General features: G+C 42.2%; 1 protein-coding gene across 2 annotated transcripts in view; it reads right to left on the bottom strand.

Annotated features, from left to right (window-relative positions):
* mark4a (MAP/microtubule affinity-regulating kinase 4a) overlaps window positions 1-27100 on the bottom strand; it is a 116567-nt gene extending 89467 nt beyond the window's left edge. For both annotated transcript variants that reach the window (XM_062048333.1, XM_062048334.1), the window contains exon 1: window positions 26477-27100. In XM_062048333.1, coding sequence (XP_061904317.1) covers window positions 26477-26530 — 54 coding nt within the window. In that variant the 5' untranslated portion in view covers window positions 26531-27100. The remainder of the gene's footprint in view (window positions 1-26476) is intronic.
* Between the last annotated feature and the right edge of the window lie 745 nt (window positions 27101-27845).

Below are 27845 nucleotides of genomic sequence, written 5' to 3'. Positions count from 1 at the left end.
AAAAACAGCATATAAAATATATACATCAGCAAATAACAAAAATATAGATCAAGAAAAAGGATCCTTAATATGTGCAGCAATTTTTCCCACTCACATCACCTCATTTTATATTTTTTTCTACAATTAACTATGCCAAAAAACACATAGACATACCTTTTTTTTTTAATGTAAACAAAAACAACATGGCGTCACACACAGCTAGTCCACAGTAAACAGGATCTCGAGCTCCACTAAAGAACAAAGAAAGAAATAATACACACTCATATTAATGGCAAAGAACGGCTGTTTCCACTACGTTAACGTTACGTTGTTAACTAACGCAGTAACGTTAGCGACCTGGGCCTAAACAACACTGACAATAAAGTAATACGCTTTCGTTTCAAGCAGTTGGAAATATGTGGAATATCGTAGCATGTAACCTACACACATTCACAGCGTCTAACAAAAGATGGCCTAAGTTAACTGTATTGAACTTTTTACTCACCGGCTTCACGCGGGAAACTTTCACATTCTGGAGTCGGGGTCCCCCGGAACACAAAACACAGATAAAAGACAATTTTACAATAGCACGGCGAAAACATGACCGTCGTTGTGTGGGTTTTTTGACGAATAACACTCTTTTCCACTTTTCTTCGCTCGGGCCTCACCTACCGCGTGCAGCCATTTTAAATTTTCTGTATACGTGACGTCAGACGCACGTCCCCATGCAAAGCATTCTGGGAGGCGGCGCTGGAAATAAAATAGCCTTTTTTTACAGAATATAAAGTTTTACTGCTAGTCCTAATATCAAACAACGTCATTACAATCATACATAAATGATGATGGAAACACAAAGGCTGATCTTTACTGCGAATGTAGCAATAAATCAATAAATCTATACTTACGTTCGTGTTCCAGCAAAGAAAGTCCAGAGATCTTGGCTCATGCGCGTACACGCTAGTAGGCGCGTCCACGTCTGCGGGTGCAGACATTGGTCGGCTAACACTAGGCGGCGCGCGCCGGTTTGGTTTGTCGCGTCCGCGTATGCGAATCAGACACAAGTCCGCTCAGGATCAGCTGTCTGACCGTACAATTTTCAGAGGCGGAGCTGTATCCTCTAGGCGGAGCCAAAACGAATGTGACAGTAACGCGGGTTGGGCGACTTGAAGGCGGATCCGTATAACAGTCTTCTGCTGTGTGGGACGTTACCATGAATGAATGAAGATTAAAACAGTGTTTGTTTTGACCGCCTGTAGCGCGCATTGCACGGGCAGAGATTACGTCACACGTGATAATAGTCAGAGCAGTGTGTTCAGCGCCCCTCAAAACAAACTCTGACAGAACTTTAGATCAAACTAAGGTAATCAGTTAGTATTGCAGCATTGGCCCTAGTGTGTGAATGTGAGTGTGAATGTTGTCTGTCTATCTGTGTTGGCCCTGCGATGAGGTGGCGACTTGTCCAGGGTGTACCCCGCCTTCCGCCCGAATACAGCTGAGATAGGCTCCAGCACCCCCTGCGACCCCAAAAGGGACAAGCGTTAGAAAATGGATGGACGGATGCAGCGACAAACTTTCTTATGAGCGCTTTTTGTGTCGTTCTCGCTAGTTCCAGGTCCTTTATGGCTGTCAAAGTCGGAGTACCTACTCACACTTGTTCTGTGCAGGTGAGATGCATGAAAGAAGTGAGAAAGCAGCTGATCAGTCGATGATGTAAACATAGGCACACCCGAAAGCGATCACAGGACTGCTCTAAATAATATCACTAATATTTGGTTAATATTCAAGTAACAAAATGTAAAGGGGGTATTGTTGGCGGTTTTTGAATGGTCATTTGTCGGATTTTATGGGCTGAATAGAAGAGCTGTAGGCAGACTTTTATTTATGTTTATTTAATATTTAGAATGCAATTTTTTTTTTTTAATCCATCTGTCGTCATGTCTTTCATAATAATCGTGAACGATAGGCAAAATTCCAGAAAAAGTAGAGTTCCCCTTTTAAGTGAACTGGTCCAGCTGGCCGAGGACGTTTCCTGTTGATTATGGGTAAGCAATCCATTTATGTTGAAATAGCTTGACTCCAAGTTCCATATTTACTTCCGTCTGATCCAACGTCTCATGCTTGCTTCGTACTCTTTTCTATAAGCAGCAGTATATTTAGCTTCAAAGGTATAAGGTTGTAAATGTTCATTTGTCCAAAAATAATCATCTTTGTTGTCTGTTACCAAGTCTGCCATGATCAAATCAAATCAAATCAACTTTATTTATAAAGCACATTTAAAATTTACCACAGGGGTAGCCAAAGTGCTGTACAATGGGCAGGTTAAAAGATAGTACGAGAACCGAGCAAACACAACACAACACAAACAGAACACGATAAAAAATAAATTAAATAAATAAAACATAAAAACAGGTTCACAGCAGGTGTATTATGGGGCGCCATTGCAGGATGGATATCACTCAGTGTTAAAAGCCATGGAATAAAAGTATGTTTTTAAGAGAGATTTAAAAACAGGAAGAGAGGAGGCTTGTCTAACACTCAGAGGTAGGTCGTTCCAGAGCTTGGGAGCAGCAGCGGCGAAAGCTCTGTCACCTCTAAGCTTCAGCCTTGTGTCTGGGACCGTCAGTAGCAGCTGATCGGCTGATCTTAGGGATCGGGTGGGGCAGTAAGGCTGAAGGAGGTCGGAGAGATATGTTGGCGCGAGGTTTTTTAGACATTTAAAAACAAATAAAAGGAGTTTAAAATTGATTTGGTAATGCACAGGGAGCCAGTGAAGGGACGCTAATATAGGGGTGATGTGTTCACGTCTGCGGGTCTGTGTTAGCAGCCGAGCAGCAGAGTTCTGCACGATTAGGAAACAATCGTGTTTTCTTCCGGAAGTAAGAACACACATTTGTTGCAAGAAGTCGGAAATGCGCTGCTATTGAAACGGAAATAAATGGGCTGAAGAAAAAAGTTCTGGCAATGCTTAAATGACCAAAATAAATAAATAAATAAATATTGAACATTTTACGTATTGTTATGCAGTGGTCCCCAACCACCGGGCCGCAGACCGATTGCAAGAAATTTTATTAAAAGAAAAAAAAAAAAAAACGTTTTTTTTTTGTTTTGTTTTTAATTAAATCAACATAAAAAACACAATATATACATTATATATCAATATAGATCAATGCAGTCTGCAGGGATACAGTCCGTAAGCACACATGATTGTATTTCTTTATGAAAAAAATAAAAAATAAAAATAAAAAAATCCCCCCCCCCCCCGGTCCGTGGGACAAATTTTCAAGCGTTGACCGGTCCCCAGCTACAAAAAGGTTGGGGACCGCTGTTGTTATGAACGTGTCTGTTACTACATTATATATAGACTTGCAGTGTGTACATAAAACATTGATGGAGGGTTTTAAATTTCCCATCAGCTGCATATTTCAATCGTTTGTCATCTTTAAAATCGTAAAAAAAAAAAAAAATTGTTCTTGTCTCTCATAATGATTGTGAACAATAGGCAAAATTCCACAAAAAGTGCCGTTCCCCTTTAATATCTGTGAAGACCAAGTGCTGCAAGATGTCGTTCATGTCGCGAACTAACGTCATACAAACTAGAGGTAGTTTGTACAAAAAAGAGATCAGTGCTGTCAACCAAAAAGGTAAACAAGCTTGTTGGGTAACCGAGAGTTTGTAATCAGATGACGCCCTGCAGAAAAGACACAATGGCTTCTTGTCACGGTACCTTCTCTCACACATACGCACTTCGGGGTTCACAATAACAGCGCGACACGTCACATCCGTTCCAACTGTGCCAACAAAATGAAAAATGGCCTATATTTGTTCAAACATTGGTTAAACTAATGTATATTGACGGATGCATATATTCACATTTATCCATAATTAAGAGTTACTTCTTTCTATATTTCTATAGTCATATTTTAAATAGCTAATGTTCCATCTTGTACTCTTTTCATTGTTTTGATCGTCTCATGACAAAGTGCTTGCACTGTGGACGGCCTTGAAGTAGGAGGCAGAGAAGAGGAGTCCTCCCTGCTTCCCTTCTCGGGCCGACTTGAGATAACGGACACAATGGGCATATGTGCGGCCGTGAAGGCGGGGGGGGGGGGGGGGGGGGGGTAGATATTGAAGAGGAGAGGGCATTCCGGGATGTTTTCAGATCAACTTGGGCTATGCATTCGTATGTGTTGTTCGAGGCTGGTCTCTATTCTCAAATATTTGACAATAAATTACAAAATACCTATCCTGTGCTTGGTGGTACATTTGAGTTCAGTTTATATGTCATCTAAGGAACTTGGGACTGACCAGCGTTTTACATCCCACTTGGAGGAACATCTGGTCAAACGCAACAATTTGGGGGCTTCGTCCGAGATGACACGCTGACAATTGGACCTTCTCTTGCAATCTTCTGGACAGACTCACATGGCCAAAACATAATTCAAGGTAAGCAGAACCTTTCTTTTTAGATAAAATCTGCATTAGGAGGCTGTCCTGAGGTCTGTAAGTCAAACACAGAATTGTACCCCAGACACAGAGTGGTGATTTTGATAGATTGATTGCATTCTGATTGATTGATTGCATTTTGATAGATTGGTTGCATTTTGCCGTAGCCACCATTGCATAAAAGTTGTGAATACCACTCACGTCATTGTGTCAAGATTACCGTGACGGGCTGCTTCACTGACGAGTAAGCAAATAGTCGGGTGTGGCTCACCCTGGGTAGTTGGTCGCCGCCTAAAAGAGTAACGGGTTAGAGTTAGAGCCTCTAGCTGCGTATTGTACGATAAATTGCACGGGTTAGAGTTAGAGGCTCTAGCTGCGTATTGTACGATAAATTGCACGGGTTAGAGTTAGAGGCTCTAGCTGCGTATTGTATGATAAAAGTACGGGGTTAAAGGCCGCCGTATGGTTTGGGGGTTAAAGGCCCTCAGGGGTTCGAGGCCCCTGAAAAAAAAAATGGACACAATGGCCAAGGAGTGTGACAGACAAGAATGTGATGGCAGCTGGGGAAAATATGATTAATCATTACTGTGTAATGATCAATTGAATGGACGGTTGTCGACAATGGAACTAGCAGGTAGAGGAAGAAAAAAAAAAGAAAAAAAGGACAACGTTCCTTGAAAGGGTTAAGAGGGAGTTTATAATACTCGAAAAGTCGTGAACTCAAACGTCTGGTAAAATAAAATAAAAATAACAAAAAAAAAAGTAACTGGAAGTTTTATAGTAAAGTGAAACGCAGAGAGTGTGCTGCTGAGTGTGAGTGTGTGTGTGCGGGAGTGCTTACGCGTGCTCGTGTGTGTGTGTGCTGCTGAGTGTGTGTGTGTGCGTGAGTGCTTACATGTGCTGGATGCGCGTGCTCATGTGTGTGTGTGTGTGTGTGCGCTGGTGAAAATGGAATAGGCAGGTCGAGAGAAAAAGGAGCACGGTTGGTGCTCGAGAATTTCAGAGTTTGGCGTGTGATAAAAGTAAACGGGGATTACGTGGAAAAACGAAATGCAGCAAAAGAACAGATGATTAATGAGACAAATATGACAGAATGGATTGATTGGTCTTTTGCCTGCCGCACATGCGCAAGACAATTCAAACGACCCGCCCAGACTTTGACTACTACTACTCCAGTGACAAGAGAAGGGGGTATTAACACGGCCCCTCTAAGATTAATCCTGCCTCCGAAAATTAACCCCTTGTACACGTCTGACCATTTTCTCCGGCAGACATTTTTGACACATGACATTAACACTTTGGACATACTACAATATAAGTCTCTTGCCGATGCATACATGCAAGCCATTGTTGACCTTGCTTTCCCACCTGTACCTCCGGGAGGGAACCTTTGGGCAAACACTTTGGACAAAGTTAACCCTGATATACACGGTGCCAAAAACAATATATGGCAGGACATTTTATTCATCCCATGCAAAATAGGGCTAATGACAGAGCAACAAGGAAACAACTCCTTAATTTACAGATCGCTGAAGATAAAAGGTCAAAAGAACTAATTAGTAAAAAATCAGCTAGGGTATATTCAGCACTGGGTGACCTTGCTTCTGAGTTCCAACAGGTGGAGGAAAGAATCCTCAACAGACGTGCGACCAGACGGTTGGACTCGGGTGGTGGACAACACGGTGCTTCAAAGCCAGTCCGGGGTGGAAACTGTTTCGGCTGTGACCAGCCTGGTCACTGGAGTCGTGACTGTCCGAACATTTCCGAACAGGAAATGTTCCATAGTGCCAACAAACGAACACAAAAGCGTGGCAAAGGACGCCCACCGCAGGCGCCCCAGCAGGAGATACAGACTGGCCCCCTGCTAGACATGAGTGTCAACGGACAATGTTATCAGTTCGTGATTGACACTGGCGCCACCCATTCGATTCTGAATGCAGAGGTACCAAAGAAACTGTGTGCTTCCTCTTTAAAGGTTGAAGGCTTCGCTGGGGTCACAAGAAGGTTACCTGTCACCAAACCACTTCCGGTTCAGATTGCGGGACACACACTAAAGCACCCCTTCGTGATTGACCTGCACACACCCTGCCAGATTGGTAATGACCTCCTTTACAGACTGTACCCTGACATTCAATATCGCACAGAAGGAACCTTCCTGGTGTTACCTGACGGCTCAACCACCAAGCTGCGACACCACTACCAAGGCTCCTCCATGAGCTCATACCACAGCCTGAAACAACAGGAATGGCTGACATCCAACTGCTCTAACAGTGAAAACCCTGACTGACTGAGATGCTTCCGTGTGTTCTGCCACCCAACTCGCCATATGTTATGATTATTTATATATGTTGGAACTCAAGGTGTGGCTGCTCATGTTGACCTATCTTTGCAACAGCTAGCATGGTATAAGATGGACACAATAGTGTCCCACATTGTTCCCTTGCTCTCTGTCTTGCCTACAAAACCAAATAACTTAGGTGCAATGATAAGACACGGCGTAGCTGCCAAACATTACACAGACACCCAAATACCACATTTTCAATTGTTTAGGTTTAGCACATAGTTGTGTTAAACACATAACTATGGGCTGCACTTTAGACACCTGTAGGCTACGAGGAGCTAGCAGCTACACAACAGCTGAGCTAAAACGACACATTACACATTTAAGCATATCAAATAATTATAGTTGCTCATTACATACACAAAGTTGCCATGGCAGAAGTCTGATAGAAAGTATTCAGTAACAAATGTGTCCGCATCATTCGACTTTCTACAACATGAGCTTGACTTAATCAATTATTGGGGCCACCAGGTGTGGTAAAATTTCAAAATACTATTGATAAAGCATCCGCCATAAGGGTAGTATTTTTCTAGTATTTGTGACAATATAAAATATAAGCATATTTAGTGGAGTTTGAGTTATTTGTGATATTGCTAAGGGGTCCCCTACCCTAACAACACCCCCCAGTGGACCACAGAGGCTAAAGAGACTATCATTGACCTCAAACATGACTTGTCCTCCGCTACTTGGCTATTAGTTGACCTTTTTCTTAAATGTTTCTGAAATTGATAGTATTACTAACACAGTCCTTTTTTCAGAAACAGAAGGGGGTGAGTGAGGGTGGATACAGACTCCTTGAAACAAAATCGACAATAAATCCGACTCTGACACATTCCATAGTTTTAACGTTTTTCCCGTGGGTAAGAAGTTATAACTAATTTTAATTTCAAAATAGCGATTTTACACATCGATAATAGTTTAGTAAATCAAATTTAGAATATGGAGGAGGTGAGGGTGAACCATGTATAGTCTTTGATTTCACTGATATGATCAATACGGTACAAGGGAAAAGGTACGTACTGACTTGTGTTGACAATCACAGTGGTTGGCCGGAAGCAACAACAACCTCAAAAGAGGATGCAATATCAGTAATTAAATGACTTGTGAATGACCTAGTACCCCGACATGGTTTCCCCAAAAAGATTAGGTCAGACAACGGCAACCATTAAAAAAAAAAAAATACTCACTTAGCCTTGGTCGAAAAGGCTTTCGGACTAGAACACAGGCTTGGGGTACCATCCTGAGTCCCAAGGTAAGGTTGAAAGGATGGACCAGAACATTAAAAACTAATTGGCTAAAATCTGTGCACAGACCAAATTTAATTGGATTGACATGTTGCAATTAGCGTTAATGATCATTCGAAGGTCCGTGAATAAAACTGTTTTACCGCCCTTTGAGTTTTTCACCCTATGAGCTGCATACAGGTCAGCCATTCACAGGACCAGCAGCCCCCCATGGAAGGAGGACTCAGCGTAAAACCAAAATGGTATTTTACACAAAAAATGCAGAATTTATGTGCCAGTTCTTCTGTACAGATACGAGGATGACAGCCCGCCAAACCAGATTCCCTTCCGCCCGCTGAGAGGGTCAAGATCTAGGTCATCAAACGCAAGTGGACGGAGCCCAGGTGGACTGGTCCCTTCAAGGTCGTGGAACGGACGTCCCACGCCCTTCAATTGGCTGGTTAAAGGGACACCTGGTACCACCTCTCCCTCTACACTCCTGCTGAAGAACCTGACAGATTACCAGCGGATGTCATTGCTGACATCGCCACTACATCTGCCCCACTCGACCCTCTAGCAGCGCCTTTTGAGCCTGAGGCATCTGAAGAAGAACGGGAGCAGAAAACGACTCATTTTTAGTGTGTGTGTTAACGAGGTAACACACATAAGGGGTGATTGTGCTAGTAACCTCTCCCCCTCTAGGTCATAGAAGAGCGAGGCTTTAATTACACACACATAATCCTACAGCCCAGAAGACGACGCTGAGAGAGAGATTTTCTACCTATATTACTCTTTTCAATTTCTATATTGTATATCCTTATTTGAGACCAGCCTTTATACTCGAAGTTATCCAATTTCTCTTGCTTGTTTGCAGCATACCTATTTGTGTCGTTACATTAAGTGAAAAGTTTGATGTTTATCCCCGTTTTGTTACCTAAATTACTCTGATTTTGATAGACGAAAGGCAGGATGTTACACCCGACTAGTATTCCCTGACAGACTGCTGCTTGGGCTTGTTCTACTGGCTTTGTGTCTCAGTTCTTCCTTCCTGACGACAGTGACTGACAAATGTCTTAGAACATACAGCGGACTTTAAATAGACTGGGTCAAAGGGGATAGCAAGACTTATTTTTTTGACCTGTGCAGTGTGATTAATTACGGGGGACACAATAGCTATTACCGTGGTAATAACCTCTATATTTGTAACGACTCAACCCTGAACCATTGGTGTCGGATGCAGACAACATACTCTGGTAAGTGGTTCCCATCGTCCCTTTTATGTTGTTTTGGGGGTTGACCTGACTGATACAGACTCTAAAGGAATTATTAAAATTAATGTCCTTGAGAGGGCGTTAACTACCTCTACACCCTCTGTAGCATCCAAAGTACCACCCCACCTCGGTGGTGTTTCAAAGGCTCTCACATCTGTGCGTGCTAATGACATCACCACCGAAGGCCTGGTAGCTTTGACCTTAGGAGCAGGTGCAGGCAACCTATGGCTCAGGTGGATGACTAGCATGGCTAAGAGCCAAAACCTGGGTGACTGTGTTGCTGGACGTTCTTTCCCCACACTTATCTCGCCCCCTTTAAGTTGACTGACATAAATGGCTTGGTTCAGAAGGCCTTAGAAGGCCTCCAAGCCCTGTCTAAGGAACTTACTGAAGTTTCCGGTGTCTCTGACCCATTTAAAGATTGGCTCTAGACCACCTTTGGCAGGTGGACTGACATAATTAAGTCTGCCCTAGTCTCCTTTAAAGTTTTCTTGGCCATTATAGCCTCATGCGGTTGCTTTATCGCCCATGCACCCGCATCTTTGTTAGAGCTGTCAAAGGTCAACCCCACCCTGTTTCTAGGTTTGCTATGTCTCTGAAGGGGGTCTAGCAAAGTGGTGACCTTAAGACTTTCGAGATTTGCTAGTTTCCTTCCCTGACAATGACGACATTGACATAAACTCCCTCCATTCATCTCCCATGTAGCTATGCTTTTATTTTATTGCTAGCTTGTTAAAAAATTTACAAAAAAACAGCACCTACTTTAATGTGGGGCGTGCTTTAGAAGTGTTGTACTAGAGGTAAAGATCTTTTTAGAAGATCTTGAAGGGGGAATTGACGGATGCATATATCCACATTTATCCATAATTAAGAGTTACTTCTTTCTATATTTCTATAGTCATATTTTAAATAGCTAATGTTCCATCTTGTACTCTTTTCATTGTTTTGATCGTCTCATGACAAAGTGCTTGCACTGTGGACGGCCTTGAAGTAGGAGGCAGAGAAGAGGAGTCCTCCCTGCTTCCCTTCTCGGGCCGACTTGAGATAACGGACACAATGGGCATCTGTGCGGCCGTGAGGGCGGGGGGGGGGGATATTGAAGAGGAGAGTGCATTCCGGGATGTGGTCAGATCAACTTGGGCTACGCATTCGTATGTGTTGTTCGAGGCCGGTCTCTATTCTCAAATATTTGACAATAAATTACAAAATACCTATCCTGTGCTTGGTGGTACATTTGAGTTCAGTTTATATGTCATCTAAGGAACTTGGGACTGACCAGCGTTTTACATCCCACTTGGAGGAACATCTGGTCAAACGCAACAATATATATATATATATATGAAGAGTAAATGCAGATGTAAATGGTGCACTATGTAAAGTAGTTTATGGGCGTGTTTACTACAATATTTATCAATATACTGTACACATGTAACTAATTTTTTATATTATGGCTCTCCCAACCAGCGTGGCTCGGTTGGGAGAGAGGCCGTGCCAACCTAAGGGATCCTGGTTTGATCCCCGGCTTCTGCCACCTTAGTCACGGCCGTTGTGTCCTTGAGCAACACACTTCACCCTTGCTCATGGTGAGTCATTGTTAGCGCCTTGCATGGCAGCTCCCGCCGTGTGTGTGAATGGGTGAATGTGGAAATAGTGTCAAAGCGCTTTGAGTGCCTTGAAGGTAAAAAAGCGTCAAACAATCAATTTACCATTATTGCAAATACTTCCAAAATGTGAACTTAAAGGCCTACTGAAACCCACTACTACCGACCACGCAGTCTGATAGTTTATATATCAATGATGAAATCTTAACATTGCAACACATGCCAATACGACCGGGTTAACTTATAAAGTGCAATTTTAAATTTCCCGGGGAACTTCCGGTTCAAAACGCCTTTGAGGATGACGTATGCGCGTGACGTACCCAGTAGAACACAGGTATGGCTTCCCCATTGAAGCAAATACGAAATAGCTGTTTTCATCTCATTATTCCACAGTATTCTGGACATCTGTGTTGGTGAATCTGTTGCAATTTGTTCATTGCATTATGGAGAAAGAAGCTGAGCAAGCAAAGAAGAAAGTCGGTGCGAAGCGGAGTATTTTGCGAGGGACGTCAGCAACACAACACAGTCGGTGTTTCATTGTTTACATTCCCGAAAGATGCAGTCAAGATCGAAGAACTCGGACAACAGAGACTCTTACCAGGAGGACTTTGACTTCGTTAACAGACGCAGACGCAATACCGTGAGTACGCTTCCAAACATTTGATCGCTTGCTATAACTAGCTCGAGCTAGTAGCTAGGAGCTAGGAGCTAGGTGTTTGTTATGCGGGATTAATTTGTGGCATATTAAATATAAGCCTGGTTGTGTTGTGGCTAATAGAGTATATATATGTCTTGTGTTTATTTACTGTTGTAGTCATTCCCAGCTGAATATCAGGTCCCACCCGCGCGCTTCCAAACATTTGATTGCTTGCCCGTACGTGCGTGTCATGTACGTAACTTTGGTTAAATATATAAGCTTTATGAACCTTGGGTTAGGTGAACGGTTCTTTGGGCTGAGTGAGTGTGTGTGTTGTGCAGGTGTTTGAATTGTATTGGCTGGTTATATATACGGGATCCCGTCCATATTACCCACTCGAGCTATAACTAGCTCGAGCTAGTAGCTAGTAGCTAGGAGCTAGCATAACAAACACCTAGGTGTTTTTATGTGGGATTAATTTGTGGCATATTAAATATAAGCCTGGTTGTGTTGTGGCTAATAGAGTATATATATGTCTTGTGTTTATTTACTGTTTTAGTAATTTCCAGCTGAATATCAGGTCACCCCCGGCTCTCACAGCATCTTTCCTATCTGAATCGCTTCCACTCCCCACTAGTCCTTCACTTGCACTTTACTCATCCACAAATCTTTCTTCATCCTCGCTCAAATTAATGGGGAAATCGTCGCTTTCTCGGTCCGAATCTCTCTCACTTCATGCGGCCATCATTGTAAACAATAGGGAACTTTGCGTATATGTTCAACTGACTACGTCACGCTACTTCCGGTAGGGGCAAGCCTTTTTTTATCAGATACCAAAAGTTGCAATCTTTATCGTCGTTGTTCTATACTAAATCCTTTCAGCAAAAATATGGCAATATCGCGAAATGATCAAGTATGACACATAGAATAGATCTGCTATCCCCGTTTAAATAAAAAAATTTCATTTCAGTAGGCCTTTAAAGGCCTACTGAAACCCACTAATACCGACCACGCAGTCTGATTGTTTATATATCAATGATAAAATCTTAACATTGCAACACATGCCAATACGGCCGGGTTAACTTATAAAGTGCAATTTTAAATTTCCCGCTAAACTTCCGGTTGAAAACGTCTATGTATGATGACGTATGCGTGTGACGTCAATCGCTGAAACAGAAGTATTCGGACACATTGTATCCAATACAAAAAGCTCGGTTTTCATCGCAAAATTCCACAGTATTCTGGACATCTGTGTTGGTGAATCTTTTGCAATTTGTTTAATGAACAATGAAGACTGAAAAGAAGAAAGCTTTATTATCTATTAGCGGCTGGCTACAGCAACACAACCAGGAGGACTTTGACTTGGATAGCAGACGCGCTATCCGACGCTAGCCGCCGACCGCATCTATGATCGGGTGAAGTCCTTCATCGCGCCGTCGATCGCTGGAACGCAGGTGAGCACGGGTGTTGATGAGCAGATGAGGGCTGGCGTAGGTGGAGCGCTAATGTTTTTATCATAGCTCTGACGAGGTCCCGTAGCTAAGTTAGCTTCAATGGCGTCATTAGCAACAGCATTGCTAGGCTTCGACAGGCGGTACAGCATTAACCGTGTGGTTACAGGTCCAGTGTTTGATTCGGTGTCTCCTGATAGTAGTATTGTTGATCTTCTGTCTATCCTTCCAGTCAGGGGCTTATTTCTTTTGTTTCTATCTGCATTCAAGCACGATGCTATCACGTTAGCTCCGTAGCTAAAGTGATTCACCGATGTATTGTTGTGGAGATAAAAGTCACTGTGAATGTCCATTTTGCGTTCTCTACTCTCATTTTCAAGAGGATATAGTATCCGAGGTGGTTTAAAATACAAATCCGTGATCCACAATAGAAAAAGCAGAAAGTGTGGAATCTAATGAGCCCTTTTACCTAAGTTACGGTCAGAGCGAAAAAAGATACGTCCTGCACTGCACTGTAGTCCTTCACTCTCACGTTCCTCATCCACAAATCTTTTTCATCCTCGCTCAAATTAATGAGGTAATCGTCGCTTTCTCGGTCCGAATTGCTCTCGCTGCTGGTGTGGTGTGATGGTGTGATGGGGAAATGTGAGGAGCCCTTCAACCTGCGACGTCATGCTACTTCCGGTACAGGCAAGGCTTTTTTTATCAGCAACCAAAAGTTGTGAACTTTATTGTCGATGTTCTCTACCAAATCCTTTCCGCAAAAATATGGCAATATCGCGAAATGATCAAGTATGACACATAGAATGGATCTGCTATCCCCGTTTAAATAAAAAAAATTCATTTCAGTAGGCCTTTAATGTGTTTTCCCGTAAAAACAAAAAAATAACTAATTTTTAAGGTGTGGCGGCTTTTCTATCGTGGCAGGCCGCCACAATCAAGTATATGTAGGGGAAATCCTGAGCAGTTTTTCATTATTTAGAAAGCACAAAAAGGTAAATACACGTGTGCTCTTGTCGTACATTGGGATTGTGGACGATGGGCAACATTTCTAAAAAAGTGCAGTTTTCTTTTTTACACAATCAGTAAGACCAAGAAGAACAGGGAAGGGGTTTGGGAATCACACACGTAAAGCCTACTGTTGTGTGTTACAGTCAGACGCATCCTCTGGTAAACAAAAGCTAAAACCAGGAGGCAAAGGAACCAGGATGTCAGGGAGATAAGTGGTTGAGGTGCACAGAGACAAACAAATAAAAGGAGGTTATATAGTAAAAAATGGAGCAGATGCCGACACAGTGGTCCCTGGCCAGTTTTAGGCCCTGAGGCATCACACTTCCACTCGCCCAGCATGCTATCTACTCATACACACAAATACAAGCATGCACACTCACTTCTACAAACACAGTCGCCTTTAATGCAAACCCTCAGACAGTCCTTCCTTCATGCATTGTCATTCCTCTTCTATAGAGCCTATTTTCGAATCCTGTCCCTACAATCACACAGTGGCAAATCCAAAGCAGAGTGGGGACTTTTTACAGAGTGGGAGGCCTGAGCACTTGTTTATCCAAGCCTCACCTGTGTCGGGTGGGGCAACAACAATTACGCTGCTGCTTATCTGTCATCATCACGTCATAGGGGAGAGATGAAGGCAGATTATACTAAGGGAAAGACTGGATCGGAATTTATAATCAATCGTGCACCTTGTAAACACACACACACGCACGCACACACACACAATGTCTTAACCAATCCTGTATGCTAAAAGCTTTGCTCACAAACAGATAGGGGTGGGCTCTTGCAAGAAGTGTTTGCCAGTAGGACATTATGAATGATCGATAATGCACATTAAATTATATCGATAGATAGATTTTATATATTATATGTTCTGTACATTGCAATTCCTTTTACGCATTATTTAATCTTATGTTGGTGTATGAAATTTATGGAAAGTCAGGAAAAGTTTCCCTATCTTAAAAGTAAAATTAGTCACTGAGAATGATGAACGATGGATTAAAGTATTTGTTTAAAAATCACAGTACATAAGACAAAAGAGTGCAAATGAGTTTAGGTTTGCTTTGGTTTATGTCTGGGGTGTCCCAAATACGGCTATGGGCCTAGTGCGGCCCGCCAGGGTCTTCAATTTGAGTCGGTACAAGTTAAAATAACAATCTGGCTGGGCAAGGTGTTTTTTATAATAACGTCCAAACAGCATAAAAATTTAAAATTACACCCATTTAAATCCATTGCAAGGCATGATGGAAAAAATGCAAAACACTCCACAGTTATCTATGTTTGACTTCGAGCTGCTTGATATTTCTGATTGATTACAAAGCTTGAAAGAGGTCGTCACGGAAGTAAACAAGGTAGGAGTTGAACTTTCACATACTCCTAATATTCATACATACACACACATATATATATATATATATATATATATATATATATATATATATATATATATATATATATATATATATATATATATATATATATATATATATATATATATATATATATATATACGTATATACATTATAAATATATATATACTGTATGTGTATATATATGTGTGTTTTTTTATGTGTGTGTGTGTGTGTGTGTGTGTGTGTGTGTGTGTGTGTGTGTAATATGTATATTTCTATACACACATTTATACACACACACTCTGTATGTCACCGCTGCACCACAGCAGCATGCGAATGAAAAGAAAATTACGTTGTTTTTTTTTTTTGTTGTTTTTTTTTTGTCCTGTCCAGCTTCTCAGGCAAATCGTATAGTTGATGTAGATGCCCATATCGGCTGTTCAGATTTACTTTACAAAAGAGAAGTGTAGGATACTTCTCTTGTTGCCTTATTTGTATTTGACTTTATTAAATGTATTTATAGTATCATTTGGTGCAGCCGGGCCGGAGCAGGAGGGGATAGAAAGAGAAAAAAAGGAAGACAGAGGGGGAAATTGTGGGTACAAGAGGGGGATTAGACAGAGAGACAAAAACAACAACAGCAAACACAACACTAACAACAACAACAACAATAGAGCAACATCAGCAAATACGATATGTAAGAATATGATCGTTAAAGTGATAGCAAAGAAGCAGTTAGCGAAATAAATAATGATACAGAAATGACAATGAGCATTATTACAATACAAATGGAGCAATACAAATACCAATAGAAATAGCGCTATTGATAATGAACAATACCAATAATTTACCTCTATTATCAACAATACAGTTGTTCAAACGCAACAATACATATACACGTACGTAATGATAACTAGAGAAACAAAAGAATGCAGAAAAATGGAGGGGAAGAAAGAGAAACAACCTATATTAACCTTGTAGATTGTTATAGTAACAATAGGTTAAGCTTTGTCAGTGTGCCATGTGTTACCCAGTTTCCCCTAGGGCAACAACGTTAATATATGTTTGATGAAACGTGATTATGTGCATGAGTGTATGTATGTATATGTACTTGTATATGTATGTTTGTACATTGAATGTATATGTGCAGTATGTGTATATGTATGTTTGTACAGTGAATGTACAGTATATGTACAGTATGTGTATATGTATGTTTGTACAGTGAATGTATATGTACAGTATGTGTATATGTATGTTTGTACAGTGAATGTATATGTACAGTATGTGTATATGTATGTTTGTACAGTGAATGTGCGTGTGGATGTACGAACTTTGAGTACGTAGGTATGTACTGTATTTGTTTATGTATGTGGGAGCGTAGGTACCTATTAGGGCTGTGAATCTTTGGGTGTCCCACGATTCGATTCAATATCGATTCTTGGGGTCACGATTCGATTCAAAATCGATTTTTTTTTTCTTCAATTCAACACGATTCTCGATTCAAAAACTATTTTTTTCCCGATTCAAAAGGATTCTCTATTCATTCAATACATAGGATTTCAGCAGGATCTACCCCAGTCTGCTGACATGCAAGCAGAGAAGTAGATTTTTGTAAAAAGCTTTTATAATTGTAAAGGACAATGTTTTATCAACTGATTGCAATAATGTAAATTTGTTTTAACTATTAAATGAACCAAAAATATGACTTATTTTATCTTTGTGAAAATATTGGGCACAGTGTGTTGTCAAGCTTATGAGATGCGATGCAAGTGTAAGCCACTGTGACACTTTTATTCTTTTTTTGTTTTGTTTTTATAAATGTCTAATGATAATGAGAGATTTTTTATTTTTAATCGCTGCTATGTTGAAATTGTAACTAATATTGATACTGTTGTTGATAATATTAATTTTTGTTTCACTATTTTTGGTTTGTTCTGTGTCGTGTTTGTGTCTCCTCTCAATTGCTCTGTTTATTGCAGTTCTGAGTGTTGCTGGGTCGGGTTCTGTTTTGGAATTGGATTGCATTGTTATGGTATTGCTGTGTATTGTTTTTTTGGATTGATTAATCAAAAAAAAATTGTTTTAAAAAAAATTATTTTATTTTTTTTTAATAATTACAAAAAAATAAAAAAAATCGATTTTTTAAAAATGAAAATCGAATCTGAATCGCACAACGTGAGAATCGCGATGCAAATTTGAATTGATTTTTTCCCACACCCCTAGTACCTATGTATGTAGTATGAATAACGGTGTGTACGTGAGTATATGTGTATTTGTATGTACAATATATTTGACTCCCAGTGTGTGTGGGAGCCAGAGTACGACCCCAGTCACCCAGAGAGCCCAACCCACAAACAGCAGGTGTGGCGCCCAGGGAACCAGGGGCCACCTGCCCCACGCAGCCAGGCTGGCCAACAACAGGAACCCCAGAGCCGGCCCACCCTGCAGAAAGTTTGGGCATTATATTGGTATTAAACTGAAAAGATTTCCACTAGAAACAATAACGCTTTCCGTATGATTGACTCATACAGTGTAAATTCCTGTAATGATGTCTTATGACGGTAAAATTTGTGATTACCAGCCAATTTCGGATTTGAATGACATCTTGCTTAATCAGATCAGATGTTGCATTCAAGCATAAAGCCAGTTTATTGTTAGAAATATCACTATGGAACACAGTGTTTCCCACACATTCATTTATTTGTGGCGGCCCGCCACGAAAAATTACGTCCGCCACAAATTTAAAAAAATAATTAAAAAATAAAATGTTTTTTTTGTGTTTTTGTTTTTTTGTCCTGTCCAGCTTCTCAGGCAAATCATATAGTCGATGTAGATGCCCAAATCATGTCTCTTATCTGGATATTATAAGGGATTTAGCCATAAATGTAGAAGTTGTTCATCTGTGACATTCAATGTATGGATATTGAGACAAACACACACAACTGAAGACAGTGTCTGCTGGGAGACTTTTCCTTGTTAACCCTTTGCGTGCATCATGATTCATTATTCATCTAAATGGGAAGATATAAAAAGATAGATACTTAATATATTCAGGTTTACAGCACAATTCTGTTCATTATTAGACAAACAATGAACAGGGAGACAGAACAGGAACGCTGACGTAGCAGCCAAAGTACGGACAATATTGACATCCTATCAGTCGTCATCGAAGTAAGAGCAGACATTGTACAGTACACTATCGTTTTATTTTGTTCGTAGTTTGTATTTCTTGTTTAGCACTTAGCAATACTGCAACATGATGCTTAGTGTTTCACTAAAGCTGGATCTGTTTAGCAGAGCTTCTAAAACTAGTAAATCATTCTCCTTATATTCAGCATCAACAATATACGTTTCTGGATCATCATTTTTCCAAAGTAATCGTTGTTGGCTCTCACAAATTCTGCATGATTTGCATTGTTGTTGGTTGGGAAGGGATGTGCAGTCCCTACCTCTACGCCACGCGATCACGTAACTGGCTAGCTCATTATCTCTTAAAATGGCTCGGGAATCTATATGAGATTGATACTATTTCGGTCATATCTACAAAACCCAAAACCAATTAAGTTGGCACATTGCGTAAATTGTAAATAAAAACAGAATACATCCATCCATCCATCCATCTTCTTCCGCTTATCCGAGGTCGGGTGGTGGGGGCAGCAGCCTAAGCAGGGAAACCCAGACTTCCCTCTCCCCAGCCACTTCGTCCAGCTCTTCCCGGGGGATCCCGAGGCGTTTCCAGGCCAGCCGGGAGACATAGTCTTCCCAACGTGTCCTGGGTCTTCCCCGTGGCCTCCTACCGGTCGGACGTGCCCTAAACACCTCCCTAGGGAGGCGTTCGGGTGGCATCCTGACCAGATGCCCGAATCACCTCAACTAGCTCCTCTCGATGTGGAGAAGCAGCGGCTTTACTTTGAGTCCCCCCCGGATGGCAGAGCTTCTCACCCTATCTCTAAGGGAGAGCCCCGCCACCTGGCGGAGGAAACTCATTTTGGCCGCTTGTACCCGTGATCTTGTCCTTTCGGTCATAACCCAAAGCTCATGACCATAGGTGAGGATGGGAACGTAGATCGACCGGTAAATTGAGAGCTTTGCCTTCCGGCTCAGCTCCTTCTTCACCACAATGGATCGATACAGCGTCCGCATTAGTGAAGACGCCGCACCGATCCGCCTGACAATCTCACGATCCACTCTTCCCTCACTCGTGAACAAGACTCCAAGGTACTTGAACTCCTCCACTTGGGGCAGGGTCTCCTCCGCAACCCGGAGATGGCACCCCACCCTTTTCCGGGTGAGAACCATGGACTCGGTCTTGGAGGTGCTGATTCTCATCCCAGTCGCTTCACACTCAGCTGCGAACCTATCCAGCGAGAGCTGAAGATCCTGGCCAGATGAAGCCATCAGGACCCCATCATCTGCAAAAAGCAGAGACCTAATCCTGCAGCCACCAAACCAGATCCCCTCAACGCCTTGACTGCGCCTAGAAATTCTGTCCATAAAAGTTATGAACAGAATCGGTGACAAAGGGCAGCCTTGGCGGAGTCCAACCCTCACTGGAAACGTGTCGGACTTACTGCCGGCAATGCGGACCAAACTCTGGCACTGATCATACAGGGAGCGGACCGCCACAATCAGACAGTCCGATACCCCATACTCTCTGAGCACTCCCCACAGGACTTCCCGAGGGACACGGTCGAATGCCTTCTCCAAGTCCACAAAACACATGTAGACTGGTTGGGCAAACTCCCATGCACCCTCAAGGACCCTGCCGAGAGTATAGAGCTGGTCCACAGTTCCACGACCAGGACAAAAACCACACTGTCCTCCTGAATCCGAGGTTCGACTATCCTGCGTAACCTCCTCTCCAGCACACCCGAATAGACCTTACCGGGAAGGCTGAGGAGTGTGATCCCACGATAGTTAGAACACACCCTCCGGTTCCCCTTCTTAAAGAGAGGAACCACCACCCCAGTCTGCCAATCCAGAGGTACCGCCCCCGATGTCCACGCGATGCTGCAGAGTCTTGTCAACCAAGACAGCCCCACAGCATCCAGAGCCTTAAGGAACTCCGGGCGGATCTCATCCACCCCCGGGGCCTTGCCACCGAGGAGCTTTTTAACTACCTCAGCAACCTCAGCCCCAGAAATAGGAGAGCCCACCACAGATTCCCCAGGCACTGCTTCCTCATAGGAAGACGTGTTGGTGGGATTGAGGAGGTCTTCGAAGTATTCCCTCCACCGATCCACAACATCCGCAGTCGAGGTCAGCAGAACACCATCCTCAACATACACGGTGTTGATAGTGCACTGCTTCCCCTTCCTGAGGCGGCGGATGGTGGTCCAGAATCGCTTCGAAGCCGTCCGGAAGTCGTTTTCCATGGCTTCCCCGAACTCCTCCCATGTCCGAGTTTTTGCCTCCGCGACCGCTGAAGCCGCACACCGCTTGGCCTGTCGGTACCTGTCCGCTGCCTCAGGAGTCCTATGAGCCAAAATAACCCGATAGGACTCCCTCTTCAGCTTGACGGCATCCCTCACCGCCGGTGTAAGAAAATAAAAACAGAATACAATGATTTGCAAATTCTTTTCAACTTGCATTCAATTGAATACACTGCAAAGACAAGATATTTAATGTTCAAACTGAGAAACTTATTTAGTTTTTTTTGCAAATAACCATTAACTTAAAATTTAATGGCAGGAACACATTGCAAAAAAGTTGGCACATGGGCATTTTTACCACTGTGTTACATAGCATTTCCTTGTTACAACACTCAGTAAACGTTTGGGAACTGAGGAGACCATTTTTTAAAGCTTTTCAGGTGGAATTATTTCCCATTTCTGCTTGATGTACAGCTTAAGTTGTTCAACAGTCCGGGGTCTCTGTTGTCGTATTTTACGCTTCATAATGCGCCACACATTTTCAATGGGAGACAGGTCTGGACTACAGGCAGGCCAGTCTAGTACCCGCACACTTTTACAACGAAGCCACGCTGTTGTAACACGTGGCTTGGCATTGTCTTGCTGAAATAAGCATGAACAAGACGTTGCTTGGATGGCAACATATGTTACTCCAAAACCTGTATGTACCTTTGAGCATTAATGGTGCCTTCACAGATGTGTAAGTTACCCATGCCTTGGGCACTAATACACCCCCATACCATCACAGATGCTGGTTTTGAACTTTGCCCCTATAGCAGTCCCGATGGTTCTTTTCATCTTTGGTCCAGAGGTCACGGCGTCCACAGTTTCCAAAAACAATTTGAAATGTGGACTCGTCAGACCACAGAACACTTTTCCCTTTTGCATCAGTCCATCTTAGATGAGCTCGGGCCCAGCAAAGCCGGCAGCGTTTCTGGGTGTTGTTGATAAATGGCTTTCGCTTTGCATAGTAGTTTTAACTTGCACTTACAGATGTAGCGACAAACTGTAGTTACTGACAGTGGTTTTCTGAAGTGTTCCTGAGCCCATGTGGTGATATCCTTTACACACTGATGTCGGTTTTTCATGCAGTACCACCTGAGGGATCGACGGTCACGGGCATTCAATGTTGGTTTTTGGCCTTGCCGCTTACGTGCAGTGATTTCTTCAGATTCTACTAACCTTTTGATGACATTACGGACAATAGATGGTGAAATCCCTAAATTCCTTGCAATAGGTTTTTGAGAAATGTTGTTCTTAAACTGTTCGACAATTTGCTCACGTATTTGTTCACAAAGTGGTGACCCTCGCCCCATCCTTGTTTTGGAATGACTGTGCATTACATGTAAGCTGCTTTTATACCCAATCATGGCACCCACCTGTTCCCAATTAGCCTGTTCACCTGTGGGATATTCCAAATAAGTGTTTGATGAGCATTCCTCAACTTTCTCAGTATTGTTTGCCACTTGTGCCAGCTTTTTTGATACATGTTGCAGATATCAAATTCCAAATGAGCTAATATTTACGAAAAATAAAAAAATAATATTTACAAAAAATAACCAGTTTGAACGTTAAGTATCTTGTCTTTGCAGTCTATTCAATTGAATATAGGTTGAAAAGGATTTGCAAATAATTGCATTCTGTTTTTATTTACGATATACACAATGTGCCAACTTCACTGGTTTTGGGTTTTGGATTTACTTGCAACCTTTGTAAGTCTTTCAGTGTCATGCATCAGACATACATGATAATAGCTTCAATGTAGAGGCAAATTGTGTTTACACTCTACTGGTACTTTAAGCTAAGCAAAGATTAGTTTTATTTTTTAGTTCTTGTGGTTTGAATTTTCCTTAAAAAAAAATTCTAAATAATATTTCAAAATAATATAAAATCGTGTGAAACAGGTCAAACTAAAAAACACATTTCAACACAAATGATGCATGTTCTATAGCCATATTTCTAGACCGGCATGACTTGGGGTTGTAAATGTGGAGCTTGGGAAGCTAAGCTGACAGAAATGGAGTGCTTCTGCTGCACTGAGTGGCACACAGTGTTATTACCAATGGAAAAGATTATTGCATCTGACGAGGATGACACTGTTCAAGGAAACGGAACCACAACGAGAGACGAACTGCTTGTTCTAACAAACCCTACAGTGGTAAAAACTTTTTCCACGAACCCAAAATCAACTGGAACAAAATGTCCCCGGCCAGCTAGACCAAACGGACAACTGTCCATCGAGTGAATCACTATAATATTGATCTTGATACCTGCTGCACATCATGCTTGTTAGTACAACTACAACTACATACACTGTCTAGTACAACTACAACTACATACACTGTCAAACTAGCTGTGTACAAACAAAACAAGAAATGTGGGCTAATACTTTACAGATACCGTATTATGATTGTTCATGTTTTTCAATCAGTACAGATTGATGTCCTATCGCATTGTGTTGTGCATTACAAAGTCGAAAGCGAATCAGGTGCTGATGCAGAAGCCAGCTTTCCTCTTGCTGATGTCGTACCAATGTGAGACTGCCACTGTCACTGTTAGCAAGGCGATGTGTTACTAAGCTAGAAAAACAGTTCCTCAGAGTTACAATAACAATGTCGCTACAGCTCGGTTACAACACAGGTTACAGAATGTAAATGATGTATAACAGCCCTTTGAGACATTTGCGATTAAGGCCTATATAAGTAAACTTTGATTGATTGCATTACTAGCTACCAAGAACTAGCCTAGTGTTAGAAATTAGAATGCATAAAAATGTGTTCTGGTTTTCCATAAGGATTGTGAACGATAGGCAAAATTGCAAAAATAAAGTGCGGTTCCCCTTAATGGGGGTTATATTACGATATTTTTCTACATTTAAAACAGTTCCTTGTGGTCTACATCAGTGTTTCAAACCATAATGCCGGGGCCCTTTGTTGGGCGGCAATCGCCCCTTTGTGGTCCGTATATAGTTGTAATACACTTTTCAACCACTCGTGGCAGTAATGACAATATCAAACAAAAAGAAGTCTGGAGCTAAAGTTAAGATGAGCAAAACAATTATGAGTAAAGTGGTAAAGATGTATTTTCATATGCACTTTCATTTTATTGACTGTGTAGATTAAAAACATATTCATTAATATTTGTGTTTATTTATTTGAGCTCAACATCTATGCCCATTTATTTTTCATGAGTCTCATCTTCTGATGAAGTATATTTGGTTAGTACTTATTTTCTAATCAGCCTGACTTAAGTCTATGGTTTATGTCTGGAATAAATACATTTACAACAAAAGGTCTAGATCCCCTGGTTTACATAACATGTAATGGTGGTTCTTTGGTCAACATTTTCCATAGATTATGTTTTACAGACCATCTTCAAGCCTTGCGCCGTTTTGTGGTGGTCATTATGTTCTTCACTTGTACGAGCCAAGAGGATAGAGAAAAAGAAGGGACTTATTGACGTCGGACTACAATGGCGGACTCGCGCAAAGCTCTTTGGGTAAACCGTTACCATATATGGAGATATCCGATGACATCACTCATGGCAAAAACATCACAAATGGGACAAATTCCAAACGGCTTGTTTGAACGAAGTATGAAGGAAGGCAAGATTGTTTTGTAAATATCTCTGCGATGCCTCCATGGTTTGATTTCACATTTTGGTACTTGTGCACATCCTAAATACAAAAAAACAGGTACCAATAGGTAATAAAAGTTGGTTTTGCATAATAGGTTCCCTTTAAGCTAGGCAAAGTTTAGTTTTAGTTCTAAGTGCTTGTGGTTTGAATATTCCTAAAATTGGTTTTCAAAATCAGATTTATCATCATATCTCAAAATAATATAGAATAAGAGTAATGGGGGAGTATAATTTATTTGTATATAATTTACTTACTTCATTTTGTGTGAGTGTGAGTAATGTTTGACACTAAATAACAGATTTTGTCACAAATGATCATCTGTATGGGTTACTTACGTATAAAATACTACACGGTTTAGCTCCAGCTTATCTCGCCGATTGTATTGTACCATATGTCCCGACAAGAAATCTGCGTTCAAAGAACTCCGGTTTATTAGTGATTCCCAGAGCCAAAAAAAAGTCTGCGGGCTATAGAGCGTTTTCTGTTCGGGCTCCAGTACTATGGAATGCCCTCCCGGTAAAAGTTAGAGATGCTACCTCAGTAGAAGCATTTAAATCTCATCTTAAAACTCATTTGTATACTCTAGCCTTTAAATAGACCCCCTTTTTAGACCAGTTGATCTGCCGTTTCTTTTCTTCTCTCCTCTGCTCCCCTCTTCCTTGGAGGGGGGGTTGCACAGGTCCGGTGGCCATGGATGAAGTGCTGTCCAGAGTCAGGACCCCGGGTGGACCGCTAGCCTGTGCATCGGTTGGGGACATCTCTGCGCTGCTGACCCGTCTCCGCTTGGGACGGTTTCCTGCTGGCCCCACTATGGACTGGACTCTCGCTGATGTGTTGGATCCACTGTGGACTGGACTTTCACAATATTATGTCAGATCCACTCGACATCCATTGCTTTCGGTCTCCCCTAGAGGGGGGGGGGGGGGGGGGGGGTTACCCACATATGCGGTCCTCTCCAAGGTTTCTCATAGTCATTCACATCGACGTCCCACTGGGGTGAGTTTTTCCTTGCCCGTATGTGGGCTCTGTACCGAGGATGTCGTTGTGGCTTGTGCAGCCCTTTGAGACACTTGTGATTTAGTGCTATATAAATAAACATTGATTGCTTGATTGATTGATCATATACAGGCGAGCGTCATTGTTTCTGGTGGAAATCACTTCCGTGTAACACCAAGTCATGGACTAATAAAAAAGTGGCACTTCATTCATATGGCTCGAAGCCAACAAGATTCATTATCATGAACTGTCATTTGCATAAAAAGTGACACCAACACCAAGCAATGGACTACAATAAAAAGTGGCACTAAGATATAAAAAATTGGAGAGATTAATGAACAAATTAATCTGAGGGAGCCATTCGGGGAGCCGCTCTTTTTATAAGTGAGCCGAGTTATAGGTCATAAGACAAGTAATCATGGATAGATAGATAGATAGATAGATAGATAGATAGATAGATAGATAGATAGATAGATAGATAGATAGATAGATAGATAGATAGATAGATAGATAGATAGATAGAAAGATAGAAAGATAGATAGATAGATAGATAGATAGATAGATAGATAGATAGATAGATAGATAGATAGATAGATAGATAGATAGATAGATAGATAGATAGATAGATAGATAGATAGATAGATATTCATATGCATGAATGTATGGCGCTGTCTGACACCCACTGGCTGTGGGGTTGGGCGCTAAGCAGGCTGCGCAGCAATGGACTGCACTCATCATTTCATGCAGTAATCCCCCCCACCCTGATTCAGAGTACGAACAGGCCAGATATTCTCCATACGTTTGTTTTGGCCTGTGCACTTGTCCCACACCCATCCGATTAGTGCAGAAGGCATGCATGCAGACAGAGGAAGCAGCAGCAAAAAAGGGGGAGGGGGGAAAATGGGGGTGATTATGACATCACACATGTGCATCCAGCCTTCTAAATAAGACGTGACGGCTGCTTTTAAGACTTTCTTTCTGCGCATATATGCCATCATTTTATTGTATGCACACACGCCATCCCCTGCGCGGACTCTCAAGGTTAGCCGGTTTTGTTCATGCACGCCAAAAAAAATCCACAGCAGATATAATATGATGACATGCAGGCTGCAGTCGCACTTACGTGGTCTCCGGTGCTCCTGTCGTTACCAGACGGTAATGCAGATCGAGAGGACATGTTGGCGTTCTTCCCTGAGTGACAATCGCGGTGGCCGAGCAACGTTTTCACACGTTTGACATCCGCAGGACAGATCCACCGGCCCGAATCAATCCGCCTCTTCTCCAGCCGGCCGAGCCGCGGTGGGGCGCAGACCTCCGCCTGTCATGGCAGCGATGGATGTACCGAGGAGGAGGAGGAGGAGGAGGGGGAAAGGAGGGGGGTTGTCCTCAAAGCAGCTGCATCTTCCATCCACCGTGCACTTTGCACACAGATGAAAAAATATATAAATATAACGACTAGAGAAGATGATGCATGAAATGCAATGCGACGCAAATCGGACATGCGGAAATGTTTGGCCGGAGCCCAGCGTCTCTTTGGCGACTGTCCGCCCCCTGCCTCATTTCACCGCACTGAACAAACACGGTGTCATCTCGGACGAAAAAAATATTGTTTTAGGTTTGTTTTTGGTCCCCACTTAATCAAGCAGCTGACGAGAAACACAGCCGAGAGAAAGAAAAGAAAAGAAAAAGGCCTAAGTGGACAGAAATCGGTATTCTCCTGTCGCTGTGTTGCGCAGCACCGTTAAATCACCGAGGACAACCACAGGCTGAACTTCCGGTTTGGTATTTAGACTTAAAAGCCTATTAAGTCGACCACATCCGCCCCTCGGTCAACGGTAACCTTGAAGTTGAACATCTCGACGGGGAACACAATTGTTCAAATGTTACTGGACAGTTTTGTAGTAATTGCCATTAGCTTTTAAATGACTTTTTTTTTGTTCAAGATTGTTGAATGATTTTGTGACTTTCCTTTAATTTAATCAAAATAAAACACATGTTACAGATTTTTAGGCCAAAAAAAGGTCAACAATTATTTGAATAACCCATCCATCCATCCATTTTCTACCGCTTGTCCCTTTCTGGGTTGCGAGCGGGTGCTGGAGCCTATCTCAGCTGCATTCGGGTGGAAGGCGGGGCACACCCTGGACAAGTCGCCACCTCATCGCAGGGCCACCACAGATAGACAGACAACATTCACACTCACATTCACACACTAGGGCCAATTTAGTAACATTTAGCAATATTGAACAATGCTAAGAAGGACAGCTCCAGACAGGAGAAACTGATCAGGCGGGCCAGCTCTACGATCGGGAATAAAACTGGACTCACTGGTGACGGTGGCAGAGAAGAGGACTGTAGAAAAACTATGCTGAGCATCATGAATGATGCCAGTCACCCTCTGCATACCGTTATCAGTAGCCAGAGGAGCCTATTCAGTGATAGACTGCTTCATCCCAAGTGCAGGACTAATAGACTAAAAAACTCCTTTGTCC

The sequence above is a fragment of the Entelurus aequoreus genome, linkage group LG05 (assembly GCF_033978785.1).
Source record: "Entelurus aequoreus isolate RoL-2023_Sb linkage group LG05, RoL_Eaeq_v1.1, whole genome shotgun sequence".
In the NCBI taxonomy this organism is placed as follows: Eukaryota; Metazoa; Chordata; class Actinopteri; order Syngnathiformes; family Syngnathidae; genus Entelurus; species Entelurus aequoreus.
The sequence above is the reverse complement of the archived record's forward strand: the minus strand, read 5'-3'. Positions and strand labels throughout refer to the sequence as shown.